This window comes from Salminus brasiliensis, chromosome 18 (genome assembly GCF_030463535.1).
Source record: "Salminus brasiliensis chromosome 18, fSalBra1.hap2, whole genome shotgun sequence".
Lineage (NCBI taxonomy): Eukaryota > Metazoa > Chordata > Actinopteri > Characiformes > Bryconidae > Salminus > Salminus brasiliensis.
The window spans coordinates 9,001,955-9,021,861 of NC_132895.1; the positions used below are offsets into that span (position 1 = coordinate 9,001,955).

The window sequence follows — 19,907 nt, forward strand, 5'->3', positions numbered from 1 at the left end:
TCAGGTGTCCCAATACTTTTATCCATGTAGTGTGTATATAACACTTAATTAGGAAAAGTGGTATGCAGTTTTATTAATGCAATCATGTCATCGGCCAATCGTGTGGCAGCAGTGCAATGCAGAAGAGACAGGCCAGCAGCTAATGTTCACACCAACCATCAGCATGAGAGGAAACACATGATGTCATTTTAAGGTTTGAGTATTTCTAGACCTTCTGATCTCCTGGAATTTTCAGCCCAACAGGTTCACTCTGAATGGTTCAACAAGGAAACCCCATCCAGTAAGCGGTGGTTCAGATGCCTTCTTAATGAGAGAGGTCAACGAGGAATGACTGTTTGGAGCTGATAGAAAGACTGTAGGTGAATCTTAAGGTGGATGGGCTTCAGCAGCAGAAGGCCACGTCTGGTTCTACTTCTATCAGCCAAGACCAGAAAGCTGAGGCTGCAGTGGGCACCGGCTCCCCAACGCTGGACAGTTGAAGACTATAAAATATAGCCTGGTCTGATGAATTGCTTTCTGCTGAGACTCTCAGATGGTCAGATTTTGGTGCCAACATCATGAATCCATGGACCTGTGCTCCCTTGTATTGCCAGTCCAGGCAGGTGGAGTTGGTGTAATGGTGTGGGGAATCTTTTCTGGGCACATTTTGGAGTGGATGGTAAGATTTGAGTTGAGATTTCAGGAGATGCATGCATGTATTTAATGGCATGAACTTCAGGTCCTCATGTCCGCCCCAAAATTATTAGCTTTGTGCTTTGTGAATAAGTCGTCATGAGCCTGGGAGTGACGGCGAATGACCCGTGCTTATGCTAGGGTCTTATGCTAGAGTACCAGTACCTCCTGCAAGCCAGGGCCGCCATTAAAGGGCTACTTTACCCAAAACACCCTGCCTTTGCTAATCATGAATAAAAACGAATGGGAGCTGATTAGCATTGTGTAAACAGTGATCATGCTAACTGGCTCCCACTGGCTTCCATTCGTTGTGAGCAACGTGAGCTAATCCAGGTGAAAAGTTCCTCTTGGGATTAGAGCTCAGAATGGGGAGGTCACAACACTTTCGCTGCCTCTCACCCCCTGCCCTCATTAGTTCTCTGTAAGGGATTCCCTTAATGGCTAAAACAACAGCAGGAAATCCTCCCACTGGGGTACTTTAGAACTCCACACTGTAAAGCCTGATTTGGTTTCTTTGTCTGGAGACTTGCTGTCCGTCAAGGCAGCTGTTCGCAACAAAGCACTTGTGTAAACTCAGCGAAATGGCCGCATGCTATAGGTCAACACTGGTCATGGATTATGGCACTGTTTACAATTTGCACTAAATATACTGTAACCTCTATTTTGACTGTGTTGCTTCAAGTAGGAGCCGTAAGCTTCTGAGGTGATGCTTTACATTTTCAGAAAAATGCAATATTGAAAATATACTACATTGACAAAAGTATTGGGACATACCTCTTAATCATTGAATTTATGTGGTTCATTCAGTCCCATTCCCACAGGTGTATAAAATCAAGCATCTAGCCATGCAATCTGGCTTTCCACACAGTAGTGATAGAATGGGAGGCTCTAAAGAACTGGGAGGCTCTCCCTGAACTCCAGCGTGGTTCTGAATGTAATAGGAGCCACCGCTGCTTTCCTCCCTCCTAGATCTTCCTCCATCAGCTGTGAGTGCTATTATTGAAAAGTCACCACAGAGAGCAACTCAGCCACCGAGTGTCAGACCATGTAAAGGTACAGAGTGGGGTCAGGGCCGAGTGCAGAAAAGTCTCCAGCTCCAGACCTGCTGCTGCTGTTAGAGCTGCAAAGAGGGACCAGCTCCATATTAATGCCTATGGATTTAGAATGGGATTTAGAATGGGACGTCATAAAAGCTCCTGTAGGTGTCCCAATACTTTTGTCCATATAGTGTAGTTTCTAACAGAGGGTTTTGCTCATCTTCACTTAGGAAATCAACAAATCTCGTTGTTGGAAGTTGCCCAAACCTTTGCATTCAACTGGAGTCAGATAATCGGGAAGGCATAGTCTTTAAAAAGGGGCTTGAGCTGAGATGTTGAAGGGTGCTAGGGTGCCAATGACCATTTGACCATAACTGTGTGTGGGTAGTGTGATGGACTGCTTCTTGACCTGAAGGTGTTGCTAATTCTTATTGTGGTGACCATTCAATCTCCATCAGTTCCAGTTGAATTCATGAGCTCCCTGCTGACGTCCATTTGGGATTATTAGTGAACTGTGCTGTTCTGGTGGAGCTGCTCTGATAATCTCCCTCACCCCACACACACACACACACACACACTGACTCTCACTTGTGCTTTCTCAACCGCCACCCTACCCCCACTCATTCACTGTCACTTGCTTTCTCTCTCTCTCCCTCTCTCTTTACTCCCCCCCTCTCTTCCGAGAGGATTACGCAGTGATGCCATGGAAAAGCCCGGCACATCTGTCATCCTATTCCACCATCAGCCGTCCACCTCCTCACACAGCTCGGCTGACGTACACTCACCTTCCATCCCACTCAAAGCGCTAGTTCAAAAATGCCATGTTTACACAGTTTTCCCCATTATTTTTCAAGTACAGTAAGCCAAGATGTGTTCGGTGTCTGAGGTTTGCTCCTTTAGCAGAGACGTGGGACATGGAGGTGCAGAGGGATCTGTAGCACCCTCAGATTTTGAGATGGTTAAATTAACAGCACCAGAGTCGCAGTCTACATGCTTCTGTCACCTTCAGCAATGGCTCTGTATCTCTCAGCTTGTCACCAAACAGTAACTAGTATTTACTGCAGTGGGGTAAAAGTCAATGACACTCTGCAGCTGTAGGGGGAGCCCAGGAGCAACATATACCAATTCTTGCATACTGCTGCTTTAATTTCATTTAAAATGTTAACTAACTAAATAAGGAAATAACACCTATAATCTGAGCACAGTTTAGACCTAGGTTTGTATTTTTATTTACATTAATGTTATAAAAATTGCTTAATATTGTATCTTAAACCGTAAACTTCAAAGATCTGATGTTAAATGCATTACTATTTTTATAAGTATCATATCTTCCACAAGGTATGCGTTCCAGTGTTGGATCAGGGTGTATAACACAGTCGGCTACTGAGGAACATCTCATCAACCTGTTTACTCCATTTTTTCAATAGTGTGCTTTTGCATGTTCAGTAGTGCGCTTTGCAGTTTTTTGGCTCTTAACCAACATCACTGAAGTGTTGAAGTGGTAATCTTAAATAGAGTTGCTTTAAGTGTTTTTTGACACTGTAGGACATTGCTGTCCATAAACCTGGACAAAGTCTATGCTCTAAGATGCTGCTGCTGCTTCAGCTAGTACTGAGCCACGTCCGGACAACGTCTGAAACCACATAAGCAATTCTGTAAAAGATCCCTTAAGACCTTTAATAGACTTTTAACAATTCAACACAGATTGAGGTGGTATGAGCGGACTCAGGCCTGCCGTTAGCACAGCGCTGATTGGTAATGTATTTGGCCATTTGTTGTGAACAATGCCGCCGCTTTTGTGTGAATCCCTCTTGTGTTTCTTCCGGTCAGACTTGAACATTAAGTGTGTACTGTTTACAGAAATGGTTTAACAATGCGTCCTTAAGGCGAGCACACGTTCAGCCGGATGCGGAATAAGGGAATCCAGGGGAAATAAGGAAGGTCGCCCACAAGTCCCTCTTTAAACGACCTTCTATCCGTCCCTGTTGCCTCAATTTGTGTTGTTATTATGTTTATCTTTGTGTCGTTCCAACAAAGAAGCAATACGAGGATCATGGGAACACAATGGACTCCCTATTGTTTTGAGTGGCTCAACCTTGTAGTGGCAACCACAGGCCCCATTCTGGCACTAAGGAAGCCTTAATGAGAGATAATCACCCTGCAACATGGGATGTAAAAGTAAGTAAAAAAGAAACATTAAGGTGGGAATTGTTTTTGCTGAACATTTTATTGAGGAATTATTTAATTATCTTTACAGAAATCATGCAGAAGTTATGGACAGTTTAATGTATAATCACCGCTCATTTACTTGTTATAACATACGGTTGCTGCCATGCTAAAACCTTTATCTTCAAAATGACACTTTTGCAGGTGAAGGGAAAACCCTTCATAGCTTTCAATGGAAGTCAGTGTACAAAGACTTTATTCCAAGACCTTCTGGAGCATTTCTATTGGTCCGTTCCTTATCAAAAACAGTGGGTAACAAATATACAGCGGGTAAAATAAGAGATCACCCTACATGATCAGTTTCTCTGGTTTTACTATTTATAGGTGATGTGTTTAGGGAAATTAACATTTGCGTTGTATGTCATAAATCATGGACAACATTTCCCCTAAGTTCAAAATAAAATTATTTGCTATTTAGAGATTGCTCGAAAACAGCTGCTCAAATAATGCAAAGATATTCTTATAATTCTAATGTAAGGAAGTTTTTATTGAAGTTTAAACAACACAGCACTAATACTTGAACTTTGAGAGCATTCAGAAATCACTATGGTGAAATACCCTTGTCTGCCAATCACAGCTTTTCTGTCTTGGCAGGCTCTCCACTAGTCTCCCACATTGCTGTTGGGACTTTATGCCTTTCATAGTCTGCAAATTCAGCAAACTCAGCTTTGTTTGATGAAATGCCTGGAATAAAAAGGCTGCTGTACAGGTAGAGATGCAAATTTAAGAAAACAATTAAGTGCTCTCTTTGTTTTTCAAAGCTGTATATTTCTAAAGGTGCTATTGACATGAAATTCTCACCAGATGTTGGTAAAACCCATTCAGCTCACACATGCAAAGAAATCAAATCATAGATGTCTAGAAATGATGTTTTGTGTAATAATGAGAAATGACTCAGGGAAAAAGTATTGAACACACTTACTGAAAATTTCTTTAATACTTCATACATAAGCCTTTGTTTGTGATGACAGCTTCCTGACACCTCACCTGTATGGAGAAACTAGTGGCATGCGTTGCTCAGGTGTGATTTTGGCCCGTTCTTCCACACGAACACTCTTCAAATCCTGAAGCTTCTGTTTGCTGGTTTGCTGGAATGTCTCGGTACATTTGTCCTTTCATCCTTTCTTCAATTATATAAAGTGTGCCAGGTGCCGTATGCTGGGAAACAGCCCCACACCATGCTGCTCCCACCTCCAGACTTCACTGTTGGTATGGTGTTTTTGGCAGGGCCTAAACATGGTGTGTATTACAGCATCCAAAGAGTTCAGGTTTGGGCTCATCTGACCAGATTATGTTCTCTTTCAGTATTTCACAGGCATGTCTAAATGTTGGGCTTTAAACTTGCTTTGTCATGCTTTTTCTACAGCAATGGAGTGGTGAGCGTGCAGACAGGCCATGGTGGTTCAGTTGTACTGCTGATTCCAGGTCCTTCTGTAGCTCTCCACAGATGGTCATTGGACAGCTCTTCTGGTAATCCTTTTCTCTCCTCTGTCTGAAACCTTGCGGGGAGCACCTGGTCGTGGCCAGTTTACAGTGAAATGATCTTCTTTCCACTTCTGGATTGTGGCTCCAACAGCGCTTACTGGAACCTTCAGTAGTAGATAGTAGAATTTCTTCTGTAACCTGCCAACAGTATTTTTGCAACGATAAGGTTGCGAAGGTCTTGGGAGAGCTCACTGGTTTTACCCATCATGAGATGTTTCTTGTGTGACACCTTTTATAGGCCATCAGTTGAGGCAGCTGATATAAATTTGCACTAAGTGACAGGATTGCTTTCTAATTACTGAGAGATTTCAGTTGGTGTCGTGACTTTTTCAGTGTGTCATTTTTCAGTATTACACATAACTTAATTTATGGGCATCCATTGTTTGATTGATTGCATATGTAAATCGAATGTGTTATCAACATCTGATGAGAATTTCATGTCAATAGCATCTTTAGAAATATATTTACGTCAGAAATCGGTGATGTGTTCAATATTTATTTCACTTGCAGAATATGCAAAGCTTTTGCATTAAAGACTACAAAATGTGGTATGTGTTAAAGTAAGGGCTCATATGTATTTAGACAGTGACACAATTCTCATCATTTTGCCTCTGTAACCTCTGCAATGGAATTTAAATAGAATGTATTTAAATTTTTACCCCAGTTTCTTCCAAATTTGGAAGGCCAATTACCCAACCCCTGTCAATGAGAACCCCTATATCATTAGCAATGCTACCAACACTAGGAGGGTGAAGACTAGCACATGTCTCCTCTGACACATATGTGAAGTCATCCACCACCTCTTTTTAAACTGAATGTGGGGATGTTCTGACCCAGTCGTTCAGCCACCACAGTTTGGCTCAGATGCTAATGCTTGCCCATTATTTTCTGCTTCCAACACGTCGACTTCAAGAACTGACTGTTCACCTGCTGCCTAATACGTATATAGATCCCTCCCTTTGGCAGGTGCCGTTGTATTGAGATGATGAATGGTATGAATAGACGAATGAGGCTGCAAGTTACTGGTTCTAATTATTACCCATAATTATCAATATCAAACTAATAATAATAATGACTCTTTCCCATTTGTTGCATAATAATATATCTCCCACTGATGAATTCTATGCATTCTAATCATTTTATAATCATAATGCAAATATAAAGTGGTATTATGAGATTTTTTCCCCTTGTTGTTAAAAAGTAGGGCCTTGGTCAGTGGCCAGGTGAAACCGGAGAACAGGTGTATTATTACACTCCTCTGGCCTCACACAGGTTATATATGGATGATCTGTGAGCTCTGCAGTCACTCCGCATTGGCTGGTCACTTTATTAGCTAATGTGATTAGCAGGCGGTGGGGACGGAAGGAGCATACCTGATGTCCAGGCTAATCTCTACTCTGTATCTCTACTGTCCAGGGAAGACGGCCTGCTAGATTTTGGAGGAGCATTGCTGTGTGGATTCGATTGCATTCAGCTACAAGAGGGTTAGTGAAGTCAGGATGCTCCTCACCCCACCTCATCCCCAACTCCCCAACTCATCTCGAAAGGTGGATGAAGCACTAACCATCATTCCAGAGTTCCACTGCTCCACAGCTCAATGCTGGGGGGCTTTATACCCCTCTAGCCCATGCATTAGGTTATCTAGGCATTAGGCAGGGGTGCCAGTAGGTTCATGTTTATTTGCTTCAGAGAGTCTTACTCTTTTGACAATACTGCTCTACAGGGATTAGACAAGCTGTGTTTGTGTGCATTTGCACATCTGTGTCAGCAATAGGTGCAACTTAAAGTAGCTGAATGCATCCGTTAGAAGGGGTGTCCACAAACATTTGGACAAACTCAATGTTCTTTGCCAATGTACGGGTTCTTCTAGGGCATTTCTCAAAGAACCCTTGGTAGCACCTTTATTATTAACTGTCTATTATTATTATTATCTGTCTATTAATCTCCTCACATTTGGTTGTAGTTCTATAGCATGGCACCGTGTGCTGGACTGGGTGGAATAAGGGGGCAAAACTCGCAGCCATCTGCCTTTGAATAAAGTAGAAACTGCAGCTTAATCCAGATTACAGCCTTAGCATAGCCTCTCTCTCTCTCTCTCTCTCTCTCTCTCTCTCTCTCTCTGTCTCTCTCTCTTCCCTCCATCAGTGTGTCCTTCACAGCACAGGCAGACCGGTGGGTTAGCAACTCTCCTCACTTTCACCACCTGGACTGAAGGCCTCTCAACCTAAAACAAGAAGACTCTCTCAAAGCATCGCAGGTTGACCTTTGACATTCAGCTACAGGCTCCATTTGGGAGAGGATAAAATGGCTTTTCTCATCAAGACTATGGTGGGGAACCCTCTGAAGGGCATGGGTCTCGGAGGAGGCGAAGAAAAGGCCGAAGAGGAGGCCCCCAAAGACCCCGCGGCGGCTGCAGGAATGACCAGAGAGGAATATGAGGAGTACCAGAAACAGGTGGTGGAGGAGAAGTGAGTAGAGACCAGTGCTTTACAGCTTTTACTGTCCGTCATAGAGTCCATCTTTACACATGCCACCATTTTCTGACCTGTACAGTGTACTGTTCAGGATATACAACCACAGCCTGTCAATTAAAATCTTTTATATTTGATCGGAATATGAGTTATCTCATCGTTCAGGTTGAATTAATGTGATGCACACAGCCTGTTTGGCTTTATTTTACATAAACATTTTCCACACTTACTTAACACTGCTTTTTAGGCATCACACATAAGGGAAAATCAACAGCACAAGCTTAAAAAAGTCTAAACCCGTTTTAATGATAATGCAAAGAGCTGTATGTGTTGCGTCCAAGCTACAAAGCGCTGTTACATAATCCCATCCTCTGTAATCTTTCCCTCAGCTGATGGCATCAGTCATCCGCCATGTCACACAGTTCAGGCTCTCGCATTTTAACAACATGTCCTATTGTACGTCAGTCGCTCAACATTTAGCTTTTGTTGCCATGTAACTACTGAAGTACCATATAATATTGTACCCATCTCCAACTTTTCACTGTCAAAATGAGATTGTCAATCACTCACTGAGGGTCATAGACATGATAGATGGGAGAGATTTGAAGAAAATGTTTGTCTTGAGCTAACTGCCACACGTCTGAGCTGCTACCTACTAATCAGCACTAATACCAGGTCCTAACACAGACTAGGCTAAACACATATACAGAACACTCACTTAGCAGTGTGTTTATGCCTGTAACAAACTATAGGACATTAGAATGACCCAGTCAGTGGTCAGTAAGAGTGTCTACCTGTAAAACTCTGTATTACATTAGAATAAACCCAAATAAACATAGTCAGTGGTCAGTAAGAGTGTCTACCTGTAAAACTCTGTATTACATTAGAATAAACCCAAATAAACATAACGTTACTAGTCAGTAACAGGGTCTACCTGTAAACCTCCATATAACATTAGAATAAACCCAAATAAACATAACATCAGTGGTCAGTGAGAGTGTCTACATGTAAAACTACATAAAGTCAGTGGTCAGTAAGTGTGTCTACCTGTAAAACTCTATAAAACATTAGAATAAACCCAAATAAACATAACATCAGTGGTCAGTGAAAGTGTCTACCTGTAAAACTACATAAAGTCAGTGGTCAGTAAGTGTGTCTACCTGTAAAACTCTATAAAACATTAGAATAAACCCAAATAAACATAACATCAGTGGTCAGTGAGAGTGTCTACCTGTAAATCTCTATATTACATTAGAATAAACCCAAATAAACATAACGTTACTAGTCAGTAACAGGGTCTACCTGTAAACCTCCATATAACATTAGAATAAACCAAAATAAACATAACATCAGTGGTCAGTAAAAGTGTCTACCTGTAATTAACTCTATGTAACATTAGAATAAACCCAAATAAACATACAGACAGTGGTCAGGAAGTGTGTCTACCTGTGAATCTCTATATAACATTAGATCGTGCTGATGTTCTCTATGAACTTTCAACACTACATGGATGTGTCTAGTTCCAGCAGCAGCTAACCTTCTACTTTAATGAAAGCTGTCTAAGACCTTCACTCTATATTTTAAGAATCACATTTAGAATAATGAGATTAATGAGCACAACATGGACACTTTGTTAGCAGCAAAACCTCAAGTCTCAGAAATGTAGTGTTAGGAGCGAGTCTTGACCAAAGACTTTGGGGCTATAGGTGTAGAGTGGTGTGCTTGCCAAACAAGGAAATTGAACCCTAGTCTACCACGAGGGAGGCCTTGTTGTTACCCACTGCATCACACCACCCGCCTAAGATGTTTGCCCAGCATTATGTTCTAAAAAGGATAATTTTTTTTTTTAAAGCACCCTTTTCATTTTCTCTTCACCCCTTACAATTAAACCGCTTTACATTTTCACCTTTACATTTATATATTTAACGTTTATGAAGATCAATCACTGTGTGAATTCACTCCCATAACAAATAACCAGTAGAAGAAATGATACTGTATGATGAAGGGTACTGTAATTTCAATTTAATGAAAGTACAAAAGGAAACACATTCATGTTATATAACGAGATTACCTCTGATCAGAGTGATGTTCGGTAATGCTGCCCATCAGTAATATATTTTATTACATCATATTCTAGTGCTATAAGCAGTATAGTCAGTTGATCAGGGCCCCCCAGCCTCAGGGGGAAACCACAAATAATGTTTGTGTCAATCACTATGCTGTTAGTAAACAAAACTAAATAGACAAAAGTATTAGGACACCTGCCTATTCATTGTTTCTTGGGAAATCAGGGATATTAAAGAGTTTACTGCTTTTGTTGGAGTAACTGTCTCTACTGTCCAGGAAAGAAGGCTTTCTGGAATTTGATTTAATTCAGCGACAAGAGCATTAGTGAGGTCAGAATGTTGGATGGTCACCACCTTACCTCATCATCCCCAACTCCCCAACTCATCCCAAAGGTATTGGATGGAGCACCAACCATCCATCATTCTAGAGAAGACAGTTCCTCCACTGCTCCACAGCTTAGTGCTGGGGGGCTTTATACCCCTCTAGCCCACTCCTGGCATTATGCAGCATGGTGCCAATAGGTTCATGTTTATCTAGAGAGAGAGAGAGAGAGAGCAAGGCCAGTTGTGCTCTCTCAGGCTCTGGCTGCTGATGACAGGCAGCATGACTCAGGATTGCTCATGTAATAGTGCCAGCACCTTAGCACTGGACCACTCAGAGCCCAACATATACACTTTTTTTTTAGTCCAGTTAAATCTGAATCTGGTTCGACGTCTTTAATGTGATTTGTTGGGGCAGATGTGAATGCAGCAATCACTGAAACAACCGCACAGAGACCCCTGAGTCAAGGTGGTCTTGGTCCGGTCTCAAATGAACTTGAGAGAGTGATCTGACCGCAATCCGACCCAACTATCAGTGTACTCTGCACGTCTGAGCTAAACACTCTTGTAGCCAGGTGTTAATGTCCAGAACATAGGACCTTCTTCCTGTATTTACTTTCTTGCTCCCGCCCCAGGGAACAGTCTCATGTGGTTTGCTGTGATGCATTTTTTTTGTTCATACCAGAGCAAAACAAACCAAACGTGTGAAGAAGGCCTAAATTTAAGAATGTAGATCCAAAACACACACCACAACCCTTCCCGCCCCCAAAGCCAAAGGCCGGCTATAATCTCATCGTATTCAGACTAAACAGACTTTCTTTAGTGTGAGTTACTGAGTGTGAGGTGAAGCAGAACTGCACGTGGCCTGAGCTAGCGCCTCATCACTGACTGAACAATGCGATTAACCGGCCTGAAGCGCTTTAGCACCGCATAAGCTGTAGCATTCAGCTCTAGAGGTCATTTAAATCTGCTCTTAGTAAAATATTACACATTAATAAATTGACTTTCACAGTTCATCTATCCCTAATTCCATGAGCACAGGTCAGACAGCCATAAAATAATGAAAAAACAATAGAAATAACTGACCACATTAACCCCTTAAAGGGCCCATATTCTTGTCACTGTGCTTTCCAGGTCTATCCACTCTCCTCCCTAGTCTCATTCCCTAGTTTCCAGTGTGTAATAAGCCATAACATTAAAACCACCTGCCTAATGTGGTGTAGGCCCCCCTCATGCCACCAAAACTGGTTGTAGCCAAGTCCACTAGGTGTAGCCAGCTTTAATTTAATTTCAGAGGTCTGTGCTCCAGTAACTCTTCTGTGAGAATGGATCACAACAGACTAGCCTTTGCCCTCTGTGAACATTAATAAGCTTGGGTGCCCATGGCCCTTTCACTAGTTCACCGGTTGTCCTTCCTTGGAGCACTTTTGGTAGGCACTGGAACACCCCACAAGACCTGCCTGATGTTTTGGAAGATGTTCTGACCCAGTCATCTAGAACATCACAACTTGGCCCTTGCTGATTGGCTTCTTCAAACTTCAGGTGTTTTATTGAGCTAGTAATAAAATAAAATGTTCTGTGATTCTGAACATTACATTTAATTATTTTAGCCAAATATAAGGAAAGTGATCAAAGTATAAAATATTCATAGAGAATAACTTTATTAACAATTAATTAATTGGATATGTTTGGATATGTTTTGTGTGCTCAGAGTTGATCACGCTGGATTGAAAAAGTTATCAGTTATCAGTTATCAAGTCTCCAATATCAGTAATGTGTTCAGGTAGGCTATCAAGTGTCCTACTTGTAAGACTGCCGGTTCAATACCCAGGGATGACACAACTGTCCTGTCTGTCGCAAGGAGTCCAAGAGAGCATGTGCTCAATGTGGTCCGGCTGTTGGGTCAGGCTGGAGGCCCATCAATTCATCTTCATTTGATCCACAATGACTACTGTACTTCTACTGTACTTCTACTGATTAACTAACTAAACACAAATTCATACCTTACATTATATTAACTTACAATTACCAATGTTTCAGTTCAGAATTACAGTGAGATTCTATATAGAGAGAGGCTATTTGTTAGCCTTCCACTTCTCAGATTTTGTGATTCTATGAATCACATGTGGCTGTGACTTTCAGTCCTACAAAAACGATCATTAGATTGGTATAGTTAGGTCGGTAGACAGACAGACAGACAAGTAAATAGAAAAATAGACAGATAGATGGATAGAAAGACAGATAGATTGACAGACATACAGTGACACAAACAGACAGACAGACAAGTAGATAGATTGACAGACAGATAGATTGACAGACAGGCAGATTGATAGGCAGGCAGGCAGTTAGTTAGTTAGTTTCTGGTGGTTTCGCTAACACTGAGTTCTGGTCTGATCTGACCTGTTGACTGTTTGTTTGACCCTCAGGATGGAGAGAGACGCAGACTTCCTGCATAAGAAAGCAGAGCGGGCGACCCTCAGGGTGTGTCTCCGAGAAAAGTACAGACTGCCGAAGGTAAGAACCTGAACCTTCTCCACCTTTAAAACCGGTTACATTTCCAAATGAGCGCTGAGGTAAACCTGCAGAGCGGTTTGTAAACCCCCCAAAACAAAGCTCAGAGCTCTCTGAATAGTTTAACCAAAACTCTTGTTAGAACGATGTCCCCCTTCCCTGCTCCGGTGCTTTATATTCTTTTAGGTACTGTATAGAACCCTTCATAGCTCTATTAAAAAATAGAGAACCAGTCAGGTGGAACCGTAATCAGTTTGATCAGCCTTCAGTGAACGGAACCTGTTGGGTTTATTCCCCACACTTTGTGTTGATCAAAGGTGGGAGAGGAGGTCTGAATCTAAACATTCTAGAACGAGGTGAGAACAGCCGAGAACAGTGTAAATGGGAGATATCATTGTAGGACTCAGAAAATAAGGAAAACAGTCTAGAACAGTGTGAAGGTGGAGAGCATTCTAGAACAGTTTGAATTGGGAGAAAACTTTAGAACAGTGTGAATCGGGGAGAATATTCTAGAACAGAGTGAATGAGGAAAGGCATTCTAGAACAGTGTGAAGGGGCAGAACATTCTAGAACAGTGTAAATCATGGAGAACATTTTAGAACAGTGTGAGTGAGGAAAGGCATTCTAGAACAGTGTGAATGAGGAAAGGCATTCTAGAACAGTGTGAATGAGGAAAGGCATTCTAGAACAATGTTAATTGAGGAGAAAACTCTAGAACAGTGTGAATCGGGGAGAATTCTCTAGAACAGTGTGAATCGGGGAGAACACAGTAGAACAGTGTAAATCAGGGAGAACACTGTAGAACAGTGTAAATCAGGGAGAACTCTCTAGAACAGTGTGAATCGGGGAGAACACAGTAGAACAGTGTGAATCGGGGAGAACACTGTAGAACAGTGTGAATTGGGGAGAACACTGTAGAACAGTGTGAATCGGGGAGAACACAGTAGAACAGTGTAAATCAGGGAGAACTCTCTAGAACAGTGTGAATCGGGGAGAACTCTCTAGAACAGTGTGAATCGGGGAGAACACAGTAGAACAGTGTAAATCGGGGATAACTCTCTAGAACAGTGTGAATCGGGGAGAACACAGTAGAACAGTGTAAATCAGGGAGAACATTTTAGAACAGTGTGAGTGAGGAAAGGCATTCTAGAACAGTGTGAATGAGGAAAGGCATTCTAGAACAGTGTGAATGAGGAAAGGCATTCTAGAACAATGTTAATTGAGGAGAAAACTCTAGAACAGTGTAAATCGGGGAGAACACAGTAGAACAGTGTAAATCAGGGAGAACACTGTAGAACAGTGTAAATCAGGGAGAACATTCTAGAACAGTGTGAATCAGGGAGAACACAGTAGAACAGTGTGAATCGGGGAGAACACTGTAGAACAGTGTGAATTGGGGAGAACACTGTAGAACAGTGTGAATAGGGGAGAACACTGTAGAACAGTGTAAATCAGGGAGAACACTGTAGAACAGTGTAAATCAGGGAGAACTCTCTAGAACAGTGTGAATCAGGGAGAACACAGTAGAACAGTGTGAATCGGGGAGAACACTGTAGAACAGTGTGAATCGGGGAGAACACAGTAGAACAGTGTAAATCAGGGAGAACACTGTAGAACAGTGTAAATCAGGGAGAACATTCTAGAACAGTGTGAATCGGGGAGAACACAGTAGAACAGTGTGAATCGGGGAGAACACTGTAGAACAGTGTGAATTGGGGAGAACACTGTAGAACAGTGTGAATAGGGGAGAACACTGTAGAACAGTGTGAATCGGGGAGAACACAGTAGAACAGTGTAAATCAGGGAGAACTCTCTAGAACAGTGCGAATCAGGGAGAACACTGTAGAACAGTGTGAATCGGGGAGAACACAGTAGAACAGTGTAAATCAGGGAGAACACTGTAGAACAGTGTAAATCAGGGAGAACTCTCTAGAACAGTGTGAATCGGGGAGAACACTCTAGAACAGTGTGAATTGGGGAGAACACTCTAGAACAGTGTGAATCGGGGAGAACACTCTAGAACAGTGTGAATTGGGGAGAACACTGTAGAACAGTGTGAATCGGGGAGAACATTCTAGAACAGTGTGAATCGGGGAGAACACTCTAGAACAGTGTGAATTGAGGAGAACACTCTAGAACAGTGTGAATAGGGGAGAACATTCTAGAACAGTGTGAATCGGGGAGAACACTCTAGAACAGTGTGAATCGGGGAGAACACTCTAGAACAGTGTGAATCGGGGAGAACACTGTAGAACAGTGTGAATCGGGAAGAACACTCTAGAACAGTGTGAATTGGGGAGAACACAGTAGAACAGTGTAAATCAGGGAGAACTCTCTAGAACAGTGTGAATCGGGGAGAACTCTCTAGAACAGTGTGAATCGGGGAGAACTCTCTAGAACAGTGTGAACACACTTTCTAGAACCCTTTCTCCTGACCAGCTAGCTGTTACAGTGGGTGTAGTCTTTACCGTAACACGCGCCTCTCTCTGCCTGTGTTTCAGAGTGAGCAGGACGAGAACATGATCCAGATGGCTGGAGATGACGTGGACGTGCCCGAGGAGCTGCTGAAAATGGTGGATGAGGACGCTACGGAAGAGGAGGAGAAAGACTCCATTCTGGGCCAGATGCAGAACCTGCAGAACATGGACATGGACCAAATCAAAGAGAAGGCCTCCGCCACGCTGACCGAGATGAAGAGCAAGGCGGAGGAGAAATGCTCCATCATGTAACGGCCGAGGAGAATCTACACACTCATATAAACCACTGATTAGTTCCAGCCACACAGTCTGATTGGTTAAAAAGCGACCTACCCATGTTGTTCTACACGGTGACAGCAAGGCTGATTACCCATGTCTTACTCCACTGACCACCGGTTGCAGAGCAACAGGAATGGTTGAGTTCCTTGCGTTTGTGGTGGAACTACTTTTTTTGGCGGAGGAAATTGCCATATATTCACAACACTTATCTTAACTGATTCTCCAAGCTTCTTCCACTTCATGTCGTGTGTCACTGTGAATAACATCAGGTCTGTGATGAACTCCAGCCATATTGTGTTCTATTGCTTAAATATGCAACAATTATTATTAATAATTATTAATACACTTTCTAGCTCTCTTTAGAACTACTTTTTGGCAGAAGAAATGGCCAATGTTTAAAATACGGTAATCCCCCCCACTCTGAAACAATGACTGTGATGTTATTCATGATCATGTTCTGTAGCTTAAATACATATTAGGCAATTAACCAGTCAATATTTAATACCAGGCAGGGTCAAACACCTATAAGTACTGCAGTAATAAGGTCATAAACCTGTTAATAATTCACACCTGCAGTGATACCTGCTGTTCAATCTCTCCATCATATCAGCTCTGATGCTTCTGGGCCGTTTTTTAGGCCTGTTGGCTATTAAATGGCACTGCCTAGTGTCTTTTCTTAAAGGACGGATGATGAGTACTCTGTAAAAGTTTAAAATAAGGCCAATGTAAAATGATAACAAACCACAGAGCATTTTTAAATTTTAGCATCTCAGTTCAGCCTCAAAAACATTAATAAAGGAGCTGCAGCTGAAACTGATTAAATACCGTGTAAGATGTTTAGTCTGTGGCTCCGCCCCTTCTTTGTTTACTATTTACTCCCAGGTTAGGGAGTATATCACACGTCCCCAGGTTGAGAGGTTTTTAACGTTGGAGCTCTGAGCCCTTGCTGGGACTTGAACTTTGAATCCCTTCACACTTAATGAGCAGCAGTTAGACCATAGGGCCGGTCTAGAGCAATGAAGTTACACTACATAAAAACAGTAAATTTACAGTTCTGAGTAAATTTACCTTTCTTTACCTTCCTGGACATGGTAATGAACATGGTGTCACATGTACACACATTGCCAAAAGACAGGGGGTCACAAGTTCAACAAATCCCATCGACACCACAGTACTACGTGGTCAGAAAACTGAGAGTTCTAACTTGCAGATGGGAATAAACAGTAAACCCATTATACAGTATCCAATCAGTTTCAGCTGCAGCTCTTTACTAATGTTTATGAGGCTAAACTTAATATGTATTGTCAACTAAACTGAGACGCAGAAGTAAACAATGCAATGCAGTTCGCAATATCACTAACAAGGACAAATGTGATGGTAAAAGTGACATATTACATGTACAGTAGACTCATAGAATTGCATTTTGGCAAATACCCACTAGTAACATGGTCCATAGTCATTATTTCCCAACACTGGAGACTTTTGGGATCCACTTGGTTGCGTCTGATTGTCTTTTCTGTCTCTCTGACATTGGAAAATCCATTGTTCTTTTCTAGGTGTTGTTTCAATGCTGTTAGTTGTTGCCTCCCAGTTTGCCCCAACTGTACATCCTCTTCTTACCCTCAGCAGTAATGATCCCAGCACTATTGGAGGTTTCATACAGTGTCTTTTATGCTGTACAGTTAGTAAAAAGAATAGTTAGTGTTATTGATTGTAAAGAAAATGTTTTTTAACCAGTAAGTAATTCTTGCATAATAGATGTAGCATATGCCCAGACTGTGGGAGGCATGGTTTGAACACCCTTTGGGCTTTTCCAGAAAGGATGGGGGTGGGAAAGTGGTGCATGTCTTGCAACAATTTACACAGATCATGGCAAGCAATTTACCACTGTATTGAATGAAATTACAATTTTACGCTGTTGTTCAGTAACTTCTGTAGATTTAATGTGAGACAAAGTGAAATATGTAAGTGTGTGAGGTTGTGGATATAACATGTATTATGTGTGTGCAGAAGAATTTCAGTAATAAAACTGATTGTTCATAAGTCAGAGCTCTTAATGGTATTTTAGTTAATAAAATATGTAAATGTGGTGAGGTCATCTTGAAGGTCATTTTAAGGAATCCTCCAAATTCTCCTGCATCATCCGGGTGATTTTCTGCCCGTTGGCTTCTATTATATGAGTTCACATCAGTTCCAAGCACAGGGCCAAGATTCAAAACTACCATCTTTGGTAACTGATTGGCCAGATAACATGCCCATGTGGGGCCTGTATGGGTAGCCCAACTGGGAACCATTAAGTTTTGTCCCTGGGCTTCATATTGACCCCACATATGGATGCCAACCAGGCTCAGTGATGGAACCAAGAGGGGTTAAACCTGGTCCCCAACTGGGTTGTACACTGCAAACAGGGCCTAGATGGGACCCATGTGAGATTAAGGTGGGCTGTAACAATGGGGCCCATTCGGAAACCCCAACTGGGTCCCAGTATTAACACATGTACAAACCTACTCAGAGCCCATGCCTACTTGGAACCCACCTAGCCCACATTCCACCCATGTGAGACCCTGGCTGAGTGGCTGGGTGTGCGCAACAGTTGCTGCAGGGTGGAAAACTCTGGGTGTGTAATTTGCCTGTCAAAGCTGCTACAGTAAATGAGTTTATGGGCTGAACTGGGTCAGTGAGATCCTAGTGCTACACTGGAGATGTGAAAGTTATGCTACATGAAAACATTTATTTAAAGATTAGGTAACTTAGATCAGGTGCAAAATATCTGAAGTGCACCAGCACACTGTAATCTGCCAGATGAAGACAGAAATGGGTCTTAATTTAATTAGAGATTATTCCACAACTGTTGCGCCCCTGCTTAGTCAGAAGGAGGAGAAAGTCTGGCCTTGTTATGTGAATTTCATGAGCGTCTATGGTCAAAATGCCTTGGATTCTGAGTTCAACAGATTAAGTGCTAATAGGATCAGCCGAGCTGAGACGGTCATCCCATCAGGCTAAATGCCTGGGTCGAACTCTCTTCAGTTAGAAAACAACACAGGCCGTGGTTCAGCTAGTGTTGGTGTGATCGGTTTGACTCTGCATGTTTCCAATCATACAGTGTCATACATCTCCTCTGCTCCTCAGAACACGCCATTATACAGGTTACATCCATAAATAATACAAAAAAAATAACAGTAAAACCACTGACGGGTGAAGTGACTGAAGCGAGGTCAGAGTACACCTGGAATCGTTGGACACAAGGTAGGAATACCTCTACCTGGACGGGGCACCAGTCCATAACGGTACCACACACACCCATTCACAAACACACTCACACCTAGGGGCAGTGTAGCACAGCCAAGTGAGCCACCGTGTGTGTGCTTTTGGGAGGTGGGAGGAAGGCCTGAGCAAGGATCGAACCCAAACACACGCTACCTGTGGTGCAACCATAAACATTCAAATACATTTCTCCAGTCTACACCTTTTGTAATTTTACCAAAAAATAATCTTTATTGAATCAGTTTTAAAAAATAATAAATAATATCATAATGTTTGATGTATCTTTTACATTTACATTTGTGGCATTTAGCTGACGCTCTTATCCAGAGCGACTTACAAGGTAACTCATATTACAGAGGTGGGCCAGTGTAGTGTTAGGAGTCCTGCCTAAGGACTCTTATTGGTGTAGCGCAGCACAGTCACCCAGACCGGGAATCAAACCCCAGTCTCCCACATGGTGTGGTAGCTCAGTGGCTGGTAGTGGTGTTATCTGTTGCGCCACACCAAAGCATAATTTATACACAAAATATGAACTAAATGACTCCTGGCCCAAACATTATTAACTGTCTTCACCTCCTGATTCACACATTCAACTAGAATTTTACATGAAATAATGAATTAATTAATTCAGTAATTAAAAAGAAACATGTGGAATGCAGGGAGATATGTCAAATGTCTCCTCTCATTATTTCATATAAAATGTTGAGGATGACTCAACAATGTCTTAATTATTGAATATGCCATTAAATGTTTAATAAACAATATTATGTTGAAAATCCAGAACATTTTGTAACCTGGAGTGTCTCAAAATAATTTCAATAAATTAAATAATTAAAAAGAATGTCAATAACTAAATACTAATACTAAATACTAATAATATTTATTATTGTTATTATTATAACTAATATGATGTTTTTGACAGTTTAAAAGCCTGGTTGAGGAGTCAGACCCTGAATCCCCACTGCAATCACCAGCTGGTCCAGGGCGATGTCTTTAGGCTCGGAAGTGACCCGCAGTTATTTTCACAGTGGGTCACAGTGGTCAGTCAATCAACTGACTTTCCTCAGAGATAAAAAAAGGAAATAAAAGTTGGTGATA

At 42.0% G+C, this 19,907-nt stretch overlaps 1 protein-coding gene across 1 annotated transcript; it reads left to right on the forward strand.

Moving 5' to 3' along the window:
• Nucleotides 1-7,724: 7,724 nt before the first annotated feature.
• Nucleotides 7,725-15,518, forward strand: cplx4a (complexin 4a). The gene is made up of 3 exons (XM_072662262.1): nucleotides 7,725-7,888; nucleotides 12,705-12,792; nucleotides 15,291-15,518. Exons 1-3 carry the CDS (start codon nucleotides 7,725-7,727, stop codon nucleotides 15,516-15,518), a joined length of 480 nt encoding a protein of 159 aa, XP_072518363.1.
• Nucleotides 15,519-19,907: the final 4,389 nt, after the last annotated feature.